The sequence below is a fragment of the Emys orbicularis genome, chromosome 12 (genome assembly GCF_028017835.1).
Source record: "Emys orbicularis isolate rEmyOrb1 chromosome 12, rEmyOrb1.hap1, whole genome shotgun sequence".
Classification (NCBI taxonomy): domain Eukaryota; kingdom Metazoa; phylum Chordata; order Testudines; family Emydidae; genus Emys; species Emys orbicularis.
The window spans coordinates 35,447,957-35,463,563 of record NC_088694.1 but is presented as its reverse complement, the minus strand read 5'-3'; the positions used below and the strand labels follow the sequence as shown (position 1 = coordinate 35,463,563).

The 15,607-nt window shown below is 45.0% G+C and overlaps 1 protein-coding gene across 1 annotated transcript; it reads left to right on the top strand.

Moving 5' to 3' along the window:
- The first annotated feature begins 1,402 nt into the window (after positions 1–1,402).
- On the top strand, positions 1,403–14,781 carry LOC135886053 (olfactory receptor 10J1-like). Its single transcript, XM_065413942.1, has 3 exons — positions 1,403–1,577; positions 1,830–2,176; positions 14,521–14,781. The coding sequence occupies exons 1-3, from the start codon at positions 1,403–1,405 to the stop codon at positions 14,779–14,781; spliced, it is 783 nt and encodes a 260-aa protein (XP_065270014.1).
- Positions 14,782–15,607: the final 826 nt, after the last annotated feature.

Genomic DNA, 15,607 nt, shown 5'->3' with positions numbered 1-15,607 from the left:
CATGTTTAAGAAGGATGAATTCAAACTTGAACAGGTACAGAGAAGGGCTACTAGGATGATCCGAGGAACGGAAAACCTGTCTTATGAAAGGAGACTCAAAGAGCTTGGCTTCTTTAGCCTAACCAAAAGAAGGCTGATGGGAGATATGATTGCTCTCTATAAATATATCAGAGGGATAAATACCAGGGAGGGAGAGGAATTATTTAAGCTCAGTACCAATGTGGACACAAGAACAAATGGCTATAAACTGGCCATCAGGAAGTTTAGACTTGAAATTAGACGAAGGTTTCTAACCATCAGAGGAGTGAAGTTCTGGAATAGCCTTCAAATGGGAGCAATGGAGGCAAAAGACATATCTGGCTTCAAGACTAAGCTTGATAAGTTTATGGAAGGGATTGTATGATGGGATAGCCTAATTTTGGCAATTAATTGGTCTTTGACTATTAGCGGTAAATGTGCCCAATGGCCTGTGATGGGATGTTAGATGGGGTGGAATCTGAGTTACTACAGAGAATTCTTTCCTGGGTGTCTGGCTGGTGAGTCTTGCCCACATGCTCAGGGTTTAGCTGATTACCATATTTAGGCTTGGGAAGGAATTTTCCTCCAGGGCAGATTGGCAGAGGCCCTGGGGGTTTTTCACCTTCCTCTGCAGCGTGGGGCACGGGTCACTTGCTGGAGGATTCTCTGCACCTTGAAGTCTTTAAACCGCAAGTTGAGGACTTCAATAGCTCAGACATAGGTCAGGGGTTTGTTACAGGAGTGGGTGGGTGAGATTCTGTGGCCTGTGTTGTGCAGGAGGTCAGACAAGAAGCTCATAATGGTCCCTTCTGACCTTAAAGTCTATGAGTCTATGAATCTATCACTTTCAGTCTGAAAGGAGCCATCTTGCAGGAAAGATGGTGCATTGTGACTCTCTCTGTATTAGGGAGCAGCCTGCTTTATCTCTCTCTCTGTTTTGGGGTTATTGTGTGTTATTCTGAATTCTAAAAAAATAAAAATAAAGTACACTTCAAATTTCAGGAACAATATTCTCTGTTTTTATCTAACACCTTTCTGTGTGTGCCATGAACGTAACAACAAGAGGCACAAATAGAGAATGCATCACCGCAGCAGAAGAGGTAAAAAGAGTGCAGGTGAAGAGTCACTGATCACAGTCTGCTAGTCCAAACAATAACCACAGTGTGGCTAGGGCAAGTGTCTTCCCTCCCAGTACAGTCCAGTGATCCAGACCTAGTACTGGCCTTCTACTGAAGACAAAACCAAATGCAAGAAGTAAGAATCTTTCACCACAAACTAGTTTCAGCTTGGGACACTATACAGGGAAATATGCCAATGTAAATATACCACAATAGTTATACCGGTAAAACTCCCTATGAGGATGCACTCATTCTTGATGGTGACCATGGCCGGGAACCTCCTCATCGTTGTGCTAGTTGTGGTTGATCAGCACCTGCACACCCCCATGTACTTCTTCCTGTGGAACTTGTCTTGCTTTGAGACCTGCTACACCTCCACCATCCTGCCCAGCATGCTGGCCAGTCTCCTGACTGGGGACAGAACCATTTCTGTTGGTGGCTGTATCGCACAATGTTACTTTGTTGGTTTCCTTGCAGCCACTGAGTGCTATCTCCTAGCAGCGATGTCTTATGATTGGTATCTAGTGATATGCAAACCACTGCATTATGCAACCCTTATGAATGGCAGGTTCTGCCTCCAGCTAACAGCTGGGTCTTGGTTGAGTGGGTTACTGGCTAGTTCCATAGTAACGGGTATGGTGTTACAATTAACTTTCTGCGGCCCCAATGAAATTGACCATTTCTTCTGCACAGTTAAACAAATAATAAATCTCTACTACAATGACATCTACCAGGTGGAGCTTGTAATTACCATTGTGGCTACTTTATTGACCCTGCCCCCATTTACTTTAACTGTGACGTCCTACGTTTGTATCATCTGCACCATCCTGCGCATCCTTTCCACCACCGGGAGGCGAAAAGCCTTTTCCACCTGCTCCTCTCACCTCATTGTAGTGATGATTTTCTATGGGACCTTGAGCATTGTGTATCTGCTACCAAAAACCAAGACACTCAGAGAACTCAGCAAAATGTTCTCTCTCTTCTACACAGTTCTGACTCCCATGGCCAATCCCTTCATATACAGCCTGAGAAACAAAGAGGTGAAAGAGGCTCTGAGAAAAAAAAATGTCAGTAAACGTGTAGACTTGACAAGAATTCAGAAAGGCCATGGTATTTTTTGAAAGACAAATTAATGATGAGTGCAGCTGATTTACAGGGTAATGCTCAGATGTTGTGTAGCCCCTTATTTCATGCTAGGTCTTTGGTGTTGTGAGCTCATAACATTTGCGAATGTGCAAAGATTTTAAACTAAAAGTTCCATCAGAACCAGGATCTCTGTGTTCAGAATAAAATCGAGCTGTATTTTCCTTGTTGGAGTTTGGTGGATAATAAGATTTTGGTGAATTCCATAGACTGAAACAAAGTCCGCATGTAAAATAGTGACTCGGGGCTGGATCTCCAAAGGGACCTATGCATTGCAACACCTCACTTCTAGCGCTGTGCCTGCCAGTGAAACCCACACCCAGACATTGGGAATCAGGGGGCACATCTACATTGAAATAAAAGACCCACAGCAAGGCTGGGGTGGCCCAGGTCAGCTGACTTGGGCTTGTGGGGATTTGGGCGACAGGGCTGAAAATGGCAGTGTAGATGTTTGGGCTGGAGCCCAGGCTCTGAAACCCTGCAGTGGAGATGGGTCTCAGCCCAGGCTGCAGCCCAAGCCCAGAGATCTACACAGCTATGTTGAGCCCTTCAGCCTGAGCCCTGCCACCCCCAGTCCATTGACCCAGGCGCTGAGACTTGGCACCATGGGATTTTTACTGCCGTGCAGATGAACCAATAGAGTGTCAGGCCAGAAGGGATTGCCAGATCATCTCGTCCAACTCCCTGTACAGCACAGGCCACCGCCCCTGCCGCCCACCAGCACCTTGACACCGAACCCCACAACCCAAAGGAGACCAAAGTATCACAGCCCTCAGGAGATGGGGCTGTGATGTGCCACAGGCAGTGAGCAGGAGGGACCAAGGTGTTCTGATGCCTGAGGCCCCCGCAATGGCAGGGAAATGGTTAAGTGAGAGACACCCAGAAAATCCTGGCAAGTGACCCGCACACACACGCTGCAGAGGAAAGTGACCCCCACACACACCAAGGTCACTGCCAGTCTGAGCAGGGGGGAAATGCTCCCGACCTCACACATCCGATCAGTTAGACTCTGGTCACGTGAGCAAGAATCATCCAGCCCAGCACCTGAGAGAGAGAGAAAACGCTCGGTGCCACCTCAGAGCCCCAAGCCTCTCTGCCAATGTCCCATATCCAGCTCTGGCCATCCCTGATGCTTCAGGGGAAGGAGATTAAAAAAAAATAGGGTAGAAAAAAATCCCTTCCGAACCCCTGCAGGCAGCCAGCTGAAATCCTGAAACATGACCTGTAAGGGACATAAGGCATAATCCAGGAGGCAGTCCTTCCCCCCCACTGCTGTCTGTGCAGAGCAAGATGTTTGACTCTGTCATAAGCTGTCTCCATAATGGCAGAATCCCTTTTGTTCTGGCCTAGGAATAGTGTCATTGAGAACTCAAGTCTCGTTTTAAGAACATAAGAACATAAGAAAGGCCGTACTGGGTCAGACCAAAGGTCCATCTAGCCCAGTATCTGTCTACCGACAGTGGCCAATGCCAGGTGCCCCAGAGGGAGTGAACCTAACAGGCAATGATCAAGTGATCTCTCTCCTGCCATCCATCTCCATCCTCTGATGAACAGAGGCTAGGGACACCATTCTTACCCATCCTGGCTAATAGCCATTTATGGACTTAGCCACCATGAATTTATCCAGTCCCCTTTTAAACATTGTTATCATCCTAGCCTTCACAACCTCCTCAGGTAAGGAGTTCCAAAGGAGTTTTGACTATCATTATATTATATTATATTATATTATATTATATTATATTATATTATATTATATTATATTATATTATATTATAATAAAGCCAAAACAAAACATTTCAATAATTCCCCATCAAAAAATTCAACTAAATCAATAGATCCCCACAAAACACATCAGTTGCATTGAATCAGTGTTTTTAAATGGAAAGCTGGACATTTCAACCAGGTCTAATGATGATGCACCATCCAGTGCTATATTCAGAAGACAGAACTGTAAACATCAATTTCACTGCACATATCTAAACTTAGAAAAATATTTCCATCGATAATAACTGAAATTTACGGATATGCAAAGGAAAAAAATGGTGCTTAAAATTATTAGTGTCAAAATCCAGTGATTAAGACTTTTGAATTAGGCTTGTTACAAGCGAATTAATAGTAAAAACAGGTATGATTTGTTGATTGAAGGATATTTATTGTACATTTTGATATGGGATGCTGACAAATTGTGTTTTAATGGTTAATAAAGCTTTAGCTTTTTGAACCTCAATGTCTACTGTCACTAAATACTCTCCTGCCCTGCCCCCAATTTCACACAACTGTGAAAATTTAAATCAATAAAAATCTAAAAAAATGCTTTAAAAAGCATTGATATCATCCATCAGAATTATTAAGAGAAATGAGTTCTGCCAAACCTGTGCACAACACAGGACAGAGATTCCCACCCCATGATTCCTGCATTAAGCGCATCACTTCTAGTTGTATCTTCTAGGAAGAAACATCCAGTCTGGACTTAAAGACTCCAACTGATGGAAAATCCACCACACCCCTTGGAAAATTGTTCCCATGGTGAGCTACTCTTCCTTTTCGTCTCTTGTGTCCTGGGCAGAGGACAATGATTGACTCAGTGAAACATCCCTGTGCAAACATTGGGCCCTGGCCCAATCAGAGGTTGCTTGCTGGCCTGCTGTAGTGGAACTTTGTTAATGGGGATGCGGAAAGGAGATACATATTCTTGGTGCCACAGAACCATAGCTCAAGATATTGCCTGATGCACTGTTCTTTCACCCGATATTTTCATAAGTATTGTATGGTCTAAAATTTGGGAAGCTCATCCTTTCTTTGGTGGGGACCCAGGGGTGTGCAATAAAATAAAATGAAGTAGAATAAAATAAAATGTTCAATTGCAAGTTTTCCACTTGCATCACTTGTGAACACATTTGATTTCATCCACATTTCTTCCTCCCAGCATGGGGACCAAGGCACAGCTCTTATGAATTATTAGTATTAAGGGTAACCCAAAATCTTGAATCGTGTGTGTGTGTGTGTGTGTGTTGGGAAAGACAGGAAAGATAGGGATTTGTTATATACAGAAACCCTGAAAGACTAACGGTTGTTGCTTTCCATTTAGAAAAGTTTTATTTATTATTATTTTTTTAAATTTTAGTAATGTCTACTTTAGAAAGTAGATGTCTACGATGTCAAGATGTCAAGCTATATCATTCTTTTTTGCTGGAGGCCTCCCTTACTGGATCCAGAGATGTGCACTATGAGGTTTCTTTCCCCTTATTTGAAAGTTTTTGAATATTTAACACAAAGAGATTTTCTCCACACTGTGATTGGGAATTTGCGCTAAAACTAAGAGTCACAATTATATGGCTCGCTGCACAGCTGTCCACTTTCGAGTTTCTTTCAGAGCACCCACGCAGGTGATAAGTCTCTTGTCCTTATCTATCTGGGGATCTCATTTTCCAATTTTTCCATTCTTACACGAAAACCTGGGAACACTACCCCACACTTTGGGGTTTGGTGAACCTGTGTTTCCTCCCTTTGGGACTCTGTGACCAGTGATATCATGACCAAAAGCTTACTTTTATTTAGCAGTTGGAACAAAGCATTAAGGTATAAAGGATTTTAAAACAGCAAACTGTCTACACACAGAGTTGGCTTCCCATTTTTTGTAGAAAGCTCACAATAGAGGTTGATGAAGTTGCAATCATTACAGAAAAGAATTTTGATTAGCAAAAGGGGCACGTTAACTCAAAGACCATTTCAAACTTTTTACAGCTTTTGCCATTGCTGAGTGTGACAGAATGGGACCATATATACCTGTATTAATTGTATCCTCAGAATTCAGAGGGGTAGCCATGTTAGTCTGAATCTGTAAAAAGCAACAGAGGGTCCTGTGGCACCTTTAAGACTAACAGACATATTGGAGCATAAGCTTTCGTGGGTGAATGCCCACTTCATCAGACGCATTGATGCATCTGATGAAGTGGGCATTCACCCACGAAAGCTTATGCTCCAATATGTCTGTTAGTCTTAAAGGTGCCACAGGACCCTCTGTTGCTCTATCCTCAGAATTGTATCCCCAGATAATATTGATTTTCCCACTGCAAGTGTCATCCATGCTTTTCTCTTCTTCAGGCTGGAACTTAGCAGAGATCTCCTCAGAATTCATTACGGAGAAGGTTTCCCTCCCCTACGGCACAACAATCTAGAGGATTGTTGACTGATTTTTGCCCTAGGTACTTCTACAATATATACTATAGACCAGGGGTTCCCAAACTGTGGTCCGCGGCCCAAAGATGGTCCACCGGCGAAACTGCATTCTTCAGTCAAGCTCTTGGTAAATCTTTAAGTCCACATGACTCAGGTAATTTAAGTAAAAGCTATATAAATGCAATGTTTTGAGCTGCATATGTTGGATAGAGTATAGGAAAGAAAAACAAGCTGCAATAGGTCAAGTTTAATTCTTGTGAGTCCAACGGTGCATTCACTACAAGGTAACCTTGGCAACATACACACAGTCTGACATTTACAACTGTAAAAAAGGTACACTGTGTTTTTCAGTATTTCAATCTGACGTGGATCAATTTATTTTTTGAAAATGAGAAGGGTGCACTAGTGGAGAAGATAATGAAAGTCATGGACCATCTACAGCCACTTGGCCTGGAAGCAGGGTGCGGCCAGCTTTTTTAGCAGGGAATCCATGGGGTTCACCTCTGCCCTGTTACAGTACCTGTCAAGGCTGTATCCCCACTTTGAACTTTAGGGTACAAATGTAGGGGCCTGCATGAAAACTTCTAAGCTTATCTACCAGCTTAGCTCTGGTCCGCTGCCACCATCTTAAGAATTCCCTCCCTGGGAAGCCTTGAGAAACCTTTCACCAATTCCCTGGTGAATACAGATCCAAACTCCTTGGATCTTAAATAAGGAGAAATTGACCCTTCCCCCCTCCTTCCTTTCACCAACTCCTGGTGAATACAGATCCAAACCCCCTTTGGATCTTAACAAGGAGAGATCAATCAGGTTCTTAAAAAGAAGGCTTTTAATTAAAGAAAAAGGTAAAAATCATCTCTGTAAAATCAGTATGGAAATAACTTTACAGGGTAATCAAACTTAAAGAGCTCAGAGGACCCCCCTCTTCTGTCTTAGGTTCAAAGTACAGCAAACAAAAATAAACACTCTGGTAAAAGGTACATTTACAAGTTGAGAAAACAAAGTAAATCTAAGACGCCTTGCCTGGCTTTTACTTACAATTTTGAAATAAGAGAGACTTGTTTAGAAAGATGGGGAGAACCTGGATTGATGTCTGGTCCCTCTCAGTCCCAAGAGCGAACAACCCCTTAAACAAAGGACACACACAAAAGCCTTCCCCCCCTGAAGATTTGAAAGTATCTTGTCCCCTTATTGGTCCTTGGGGTCAGGTGTCAGCCAGGTTACCCGAGCTTCTTAACCCTTTACAGGTAAAAGGATTTGGAGTCTCTGGCTAGGAGGGATTCCATAGCACTGTACACAGGAGAGCTGTCACCCTTCCCTTTATAGTTATGACACGCCCCCCAAATCACAGATAGTGTTGGACGTCCGGTTCCACACTGGCTGTGATTTCTTCCTGGAGCTCTAGGAGAAAACAGAGTTAATAAAACACATGTACCTTTAGACATACTACTGATTATATAAAAACTAACAATATGTTTTATTTCAAGAACAATTGTTAACCAGTTAACTCTGGGAAACTTTCCCGGGAGAGTGCATCAGCCACTTTGTTAGAAGCTCCTGAAATGTGTTGTATTTCAAAATCAAAATCTTGGAGAGCTAAACTCCACCGAAGAAATTTTTTGTTATTTCCCTTGGCGGTATGAAGCCACTGTAGCGCAGCATGGTCTGTTTGTAGTTGGAACCGCCGTCCCCAAACATATGGGCGTAGCTTTTCCAGGGCGTACACAATGGCGTAGCATTCCTTTTCGCTGATTGACCAGTGGCTTTCCCTCTCAGACAGTTTCTTGCTGAGAAACACGACAGGATGGAATTCTTGATACGGTCCTTCCTGCATTAAAACTGCTCCCACGCCTCGCTCGGACGCATCTGTGGTTACTAGGAACGGTTTGTCAAAGTCTGGGGCCCTTAGCACAGGGTCAGACATGAGTGTTGCCTTAAGCTGGTTAAAGGCCTTTTGACACTTATCAGTCCACTGAACTGCATTTGGCTGTTTCTTTCTGGTTAGGTCTGTCAGCGGGGCGGCGATTTGGCTGTAGTGTGGTACAAATCGCCTATAATATCCGGCCAAGCCTAAGAAGGATTGGACCTGTTTCTTTGACTTTGGAACCGGCCACTTTTGGATAGCATCCACTTTGGCCTGTAGGGGACCCACCTGGTGTCCCAGGTACGCCACTCTGTTTTGGCCTATTTGACACTTTTTAGCCTTAACAGTTAGTCCTGCCTGCCGGATGCGCTCGAAGACTTTTTTCAGGTGCTCCAGGTGTTCTGTCCATGAATCAGAAAAAATGGCCACATCATCGAGATAGGCAACGGCAGATTCTCCCAATCCCGCTAAGAGACCATCTACAAGTCTTTGGAAGGTGGCGGGTGCATTTCACAACCCGAAAGGGAGTACATTGAATTCATACACCCCTGCCTGGGTGACGAAGGCGGACCTTTCCTTAGTGGGTTCATCTAGTGGTACTTGCCAGTACCCCTTGGTTAAGTCTAAAGTAGAGATGAATTGGGCATGTCCCAATTTCTCCAATAGCTCATCTGTGCATGGCATTGGATAGTTGTCAGGACGAGTTACAGCATTTAGCTTACGGTAGTCCATGCAAAAGCGTATTTCCCCATCTGGTTTGGGAACTAGAACCACTGGAGATGCCCATGCACTGGTAGAGGGGCGGATTATACCCATCTGTAGCATGTCCTGGATCTCCCTTTGTATAGCCGCTTGGGCATGAGGTGACTCCCGGTAGGGTGGGGTTCTAATTGGGTGAGCATTACCTGTGTCAATGGAGTGGTATGCCCGTTCGGTCCATCCTGGAGTGGCTGAGAAAATCGGTGCAAAGCTTGTGCACAGCTCCTTTATCTGCTGTCGCTGCAGACGTCCCAGGGTCGTGGAGAGGTTCACCTCTTCCACGCCACCATTCCTTTTTCCTTCATAGTAGACACCTGCAGGCCACTCCGCGTCATCAGTTTCCTGGGCTGTAAACTGGCAAACGTTTAATTCTCTAGAATAAGAGGGCTTAAGAGAATTAACATGGTATACCTTAGGCTTTATGTTGGAGGTGGGGGAGGCTATGAGATAGTTAACAGCTCCTAGGCGCTCCTGGACCGTGAATGGTCCTTCCCACGACGCTTCCATTTTATGGGCCTGGAGCGCCTTTAAGACCATGACTTGGTCTCCTACTTTGAAGGACCGTTCTCTGGAATGTTTATCATACCAGGCCTTTTGCTCTTCCTGAGCATCCTTTAGGTTTTCTTTAGCAAGGGCTAAAGAGTGTCGGAGGGTGTTTTGTAGGTTGCTTACAAAGTGTAGAATGTTAGTTCCTGGAGAAGGCGTAAACCCCTCCCATTTCTGCTTCACCAACTGTAATGGCCCCTTAACCTCGCGGCCATACACAAGTTCAAATGGTGAAAACCCTAAACTGGGATGTGGTACAGCCCTGTAGGCAAAAAGCAACTGCTGCAACACCAGGTCCCAATCATTGGAGTGTTCATTTACGAATTTACGTATCATGGCCCCCAAAGTTCCATTAAACCTCTCCACCAGACCATTGGTTTGATGGTGATGAGGGGTGGCAACCAAGTGATTCACCCCATGAGCTTCCCACAGGTTTTTCATGTTCCCTGCCAGGAAATTAGTTCCCGAATCTGTAAGGATGTCGGAGGGCCAACCTACCCTGGCAAAAATGTCTGCTAATGCCTGGCACACACTTTTAGCCTTGGTGTTGCTTAAGGGTACAGCTTCCGGCCATCGGGTAGCAAAATCCATGAAAGTCAGTACGTACTGCTTTCCTCTGGGTGTCTTCTTTGGGAAAGGACCCAGAATATCCACAGCTACTCGCTGAAATGGGACCTCAATTATGGGTAGTGGCTGGAGAGGGGCTTTAACCTGGTCTTGGGGCTTTCCCACTCGTTGGCACACCTCACAAGACCGGACATAATTAGCAACGTCCTTGCCCATTCCCTCCCAGTGGAAGGACTTCCCCAACTGGTCTTTGGTTCTGTTCACCCCAGAATGGCCACTGGGATGATCATGGGCTAAGCTCAAGAGATTTACCCGATACTTAGTGGGAACTACCAGCTGTCTTTGAGGATGCCAGTCTTCCTGGTGCCCACCAGAAAGAGTCTCCTTGTATAAAAGTCCTTTTTCTACAACAAACCGGGATCGGTTAGAAGAGCTGAGAGGGGTACTCCGCGCCGCCGCCCAAGCTTTCTGAAGGCTGACATCTGCTTCCTGCTCGGCCTGGAACTGTTCCCTTGATGCTGGAGACATCAGTTCCTCCTTGGACTGTGGACTGGGACTTGGTCCCTCTGGAAGCGATGCAGGTGCTGGGGCTTTTTCCATTGACCTTGAACCACTGTCCGCTGGTGCACTATGTGGTATTTTAGGCTCTGGCTGAGCCTCTTGGGTAGGGTTATCTGCTGCTTCCGCCAGTTTAGGCTCGCTGGTGCCCTCTGGCATTGGAGTTGTAGACGGGGTTGCAAGTGCTGGACTCAGTGCTGGCAATGGTTCTGGTGCTCGTTGCATTGCCAGTTCCGGTTCTGGGACTGGCTTTGGCTGGGTTTCTGGGATTGGATCCACTACGGCTGTTGCAGTCGTTGGCAGGGGATCCAGTTCCACCACCTGGTTTTGGGTCTCCGGTAACACAGACGGGGCCCTGGTGGACGGCTCAGGAACAGGGATGGGGGTGAAAGCTTGCTTAGCCTGGCTGCGGGTGACTATTCCCACCCTCTTGGCTAGCTTCACATGGTTGGCCAAGTCTTCCCCCAGCAGCATGGGAATGGGATAATTGTCATAGACTGCAAAAGTCCACATTCCTGACCAGCCCTTGTACTGGACATGCAACTGGGCTGTAGGCAAGGTTACAGACTGTGACACGAAGGGTTGAATTGTCACTGTAGCCTCAGGGTTGATGAGTTTGGGGTCCACTAGGGATTGGTGGATAGTTGACACTTGTGCCCCAGTGTCCCTCCAAGCGATAACCTTCTTTCCACCCACTCTCAAGGTTTTCCTTCGCTCCGAGGGTATGAGAGAGGCATCTGGGTCTGGGGTTCTTTGGTGTGATTGGGGTGTAATGAACTGTAATCGGTTGGGGTTCTTGGGGCAGTGAGCCTTTATATGCCCCAGTTCATTACATTTAAAACATCGCCCTGCTAAGGTATCACCGGGGCGATGTTGGTTGCTGGAGACTGGTGTTGTGGGGTGAGAAGGCGTCTGGGGTTTCCCATGGGATGTGGGTGGGGCCTTGGGTTGTCCCCGGTGATAAGGTTTTGTTTCGGCTTGCCCCTTCTGATATTCGCTCCAACTGCTACTAGCTTTTTTCTTTTCTGTCACCTCCACCCATTTGGCTCCAATCTCCCCCGCCTCGGTTACAGTTTTGGGCTTCCCATCTAGGATGTACCTTTCTATTTCCTCAGGAACACCCTCTAAAAACTGCTCCATTTGCAATAGGAAGGGCAACTCTTCCGTAGATTTAACATTTGCTCCTGATATCCAGGCATCCCAATTTTTCCCAATGTGGTAGGCATGTCGGGTAAATGACACATCAGGTTTCCACCTTAGGGCTCTGAACCGCCGACGGACATGCTCAGGTGTTAGCCCCATTCTGATTCTGGCCTTGTTTTTAAAAAGTTCATAACTGTTCATGTGTTCCTTAGGCATTTCAGCCGCCACCTCTGCTAAGGGTCCACTGAGCTGCGGCCTCAGCTCTACCATGTACTGGGTTGGAGGGATGTCGTATCCAAGGCAGGCCCTTTCAAAATTTTCTAAGAAGGCCTCAGTATCATCGCCTGCCTTGTAGGTGGGGAATTTCCTGGGATGGGAAGTGGTACCTGGAGAGGAGTTGTTAGGATGGTCTGATGCACCCTGCCTAGTCCTTGCTGCTTCCAGTTCCATCTCTTTTTCTTTCAGTTCCATCTCTCTTTTATGGGCCTCCTGTTTGGCCTTTTCTTCTCTTTCATGGGCCTCCTGTTTGGCTTTCTCTTCTCTTTCATGGGCCTCCTGTTCAAGTTTTTTAATTTGAAGCAGTCTTTGATGTTTTCTTTCATTTTCTTCTGCTTCTAGTTTGGCCAGTTCTATTTTGTTAGCTGCTTCTTTGGTAGTCATTTTCCTGTTTTCTTGTGCTGGGTCACACCCTCTGCAGTTGACTGAAACTGGGATGTATTTAGCTCAGGCTCCTGCTGAGTGCTGCTGAGTTAACAGAGACTTTCTAACTAGCTACTTCCGAGGATGTAAAAAGAAAAAAAAACAATTCAGATTGTAAATTACCTTTACCAGATCAAAGTTTGCTCACTTATTGAACCGTTCTCTTAACAAAGGACCTTGTTAAAAAAACTTAACACCTCTGCCTTCAGGCAAGGAGAGATAAGATATGCATCTACCTTCAGCTCTGCTCTCCAAGCAGCTAGAAGGGGAAAAAAATCTCTTACTGGCTTTTGGGTTTAAAACGATCCCACCGCTGTGCCACCATGTCAAGGCTGTATCCCCACTTTGAACTTTAGGGTACAAATGTAGGGGCCTGCATGAAAACTTCTAAGCTTATCTACCAGCTTAGCTCTGGTCCGCTGCCACCATCTTAAGAATTCCCTCCCTGGGAAGCCTTGAGAAACCTTTCACCAATTCCCTGGTGAATACAGATCCAAACTCCTTGGATCTTAAATAAGGAGAAATTGACCCTTCCCCCCTCCTTCCTTTCACCAACTCCTGGTGAATACAGATCCAAACCCCCTTTGGATCTTAACAAGGAGAGATCAATCAGGTTCTTAAAAAGAAGGCTTTTAATTAAAGAAAAAGGTAAAAATCATCTCTGTAAAATCAGTATGGAAATAACTTTACAGGGTAATCAAACTTAAAGAGCTCAGAGGACCCCCCTCTTCTGTCTTAGGTTCAAAGTACAGCAAACAAAAATAAACACTCTGGTAAAAGGTACATTTACAAGTTGAGAAAACAAAGTAAATCTAAGACGCCTTGCCTGGCTTTTACTTACAATTTTGAAATAAGAGAGACTTGTTTAGAAAGATGGGGAGAACCTGGATTGATGTCTGGTCCCTCTCAGTCCCAAGAGCGAACAACCCCTTAAACAAAGGACACACACAAAAGCCTTCCCCCCCCCGAAGATTTGAAAGTATCTTGTCCCCTTATTGGTCCTTGGGGTCAGGTGTCAGCCAGGTTACCCGAGCTTCTTAACCCTTTACAGGTAAAAGGATTTGGAGTCTCTGGCTAGGAGGGATTCCATAGCACTGTACACAGGAGAGCTGTCACCCTTCCCTTTATAGTTATGACAGTACCAAACCAGCAATATCATCTCCACAGTGCCGGCAAAAGCTTATTACCACAGAAACATAAGCGTGGGTCTCTCGATCAACCTTAATAATGTTTTTTAGCTGTTCATAGATTAAAGATAGACCTTCTCTATCAGTGAAAATCCCAACTATTGCAATTCTGCAATGAAACGCAAGTCAGTTCTTAGTTTGGTAATGTTGGGAGTTTTCTCTTCCTTCCTTGCTTCAAAATGCTTTTTCCAAACCTGAAGAAGTGATGGAGCAAAATCAGCATAGCACTGGTGAAACAGAGAATACAAGTGCACTGCACAGTTCACATCTGATATTTTCAGCTTTGCTTCAACAATAGAAGCTACAGCTTCTGCAATGTACTGGCTTAAATTGAGGCTATTAAAATCATGAGATAAGGAATCCCTCTGTTGTTCTATGATAGTTTTTAGTTTCTTAACAAAAGCAGTGTTCTTCTTCAGACTTGAGTCCAGCCTGCTAAAGAAATTCTCCTCAGGGTGGTTATCCGGTGCATTCTGGGTTTTGCTGGGGAGTTCCTTTCTTGCTTGATGGAGCTCCCAAGCTTCCCGATAGAGCTGATGTGCTTCCTCTTTCTGTTTCAATTGTGCAGCTGCCTCCTCTTGCTGACGTTTTATTTCCTCTTCTTGTTTCTTTTTCTCTTCCTCGTCAAATTTCTTTTTTCTTCATCCTCATTCCTCTTCTGCTCTTCTTCAGCTTTTATCTTGTCCTCTTCTTTTTTCTTTTGCTCCTTGTCTTCTTTTTTCCATTTATCCTCCTCCAGTTTTTTCTTTTTAACGAGATGTTGTACATCACGGTCCCCGTGGTCTTCCTTGCCACCCCCTTCACCCTCATCCTCACCTCCTACACCCGCATCATCACCACCATCACCAGCCACATGCCAGAGAATGCCAAGTTGCTGTCCCTCTTCTATACTATGGTCACCTCCATGCTGAACCCCATCATCTACAGTCTGAGGAACGAGGAAGTGAAGGGGGCACTGGGGAGGAGAGTGGCCGGGAAGAGGTTGTCCCCATTACATTAAGGGTTTTGCCTCAGGCTGATTTAGGACCAAATCCTGAAGCCACTGAAGTGAATCACAGCGCTGCCCTTGATTACAAGAGCAACTACATTTCACATGCCCAATCTAAGACAGAGAGGAAGGAAAATCTGGTGATTTGGAGGAACTATAATGCAATGGTTCTCAACCAATCCTGAGATTGAAAAAAAAGAAAAAACACCCAAAAAAACAAGATTCAATTCCTTGCTCCACTAACAACTTCCAGGGTGAGTCACTTATGTCAAGAATTTCAAATGCATCCAACTAATTTAGTAGTATAAATCCTTTTTAATAAAGTCATGTAGGGTCAGATTTCCAAAGGCATTTAAGTATCCAAAGAAGTAGACAGTTTCCTAGTGAGATTTTCACAAGAGCTTAAGGAGGTTAAGCAACCATGGCCAGATTTTTAAAGATGATTAGGCACCTAGTGGGATTTTTCAAAAGCACCAGGAAACCTAGCGTCCTTTGAAATCAATGGGATTTAGGCACCAATCTACATCTTTAGGCACATGAATGCCCTTTAAAACCTGACCCCTAACTCTCTTTGATTTCTGTTGGAGACAGGCACTTTAGAAAATTTTACTAGATGCAGATCTGGAGTATTAGATGCCTACATTCCTACAAAAATCTGGCCGTGTGTGCGTCAGTCCCCTTTAGTGCAATGGGGACTGACCAAGAGAGGATGGGGATAAAAAACACTTCCTGACCTCACGGGGCTTTTTAATAATAATAATTATTATTATTAATCCCTGTCGGTGTGAATGAGCAGGTCAGGAACACATTAGGTGTGCAAGATACTATGATCCACGAC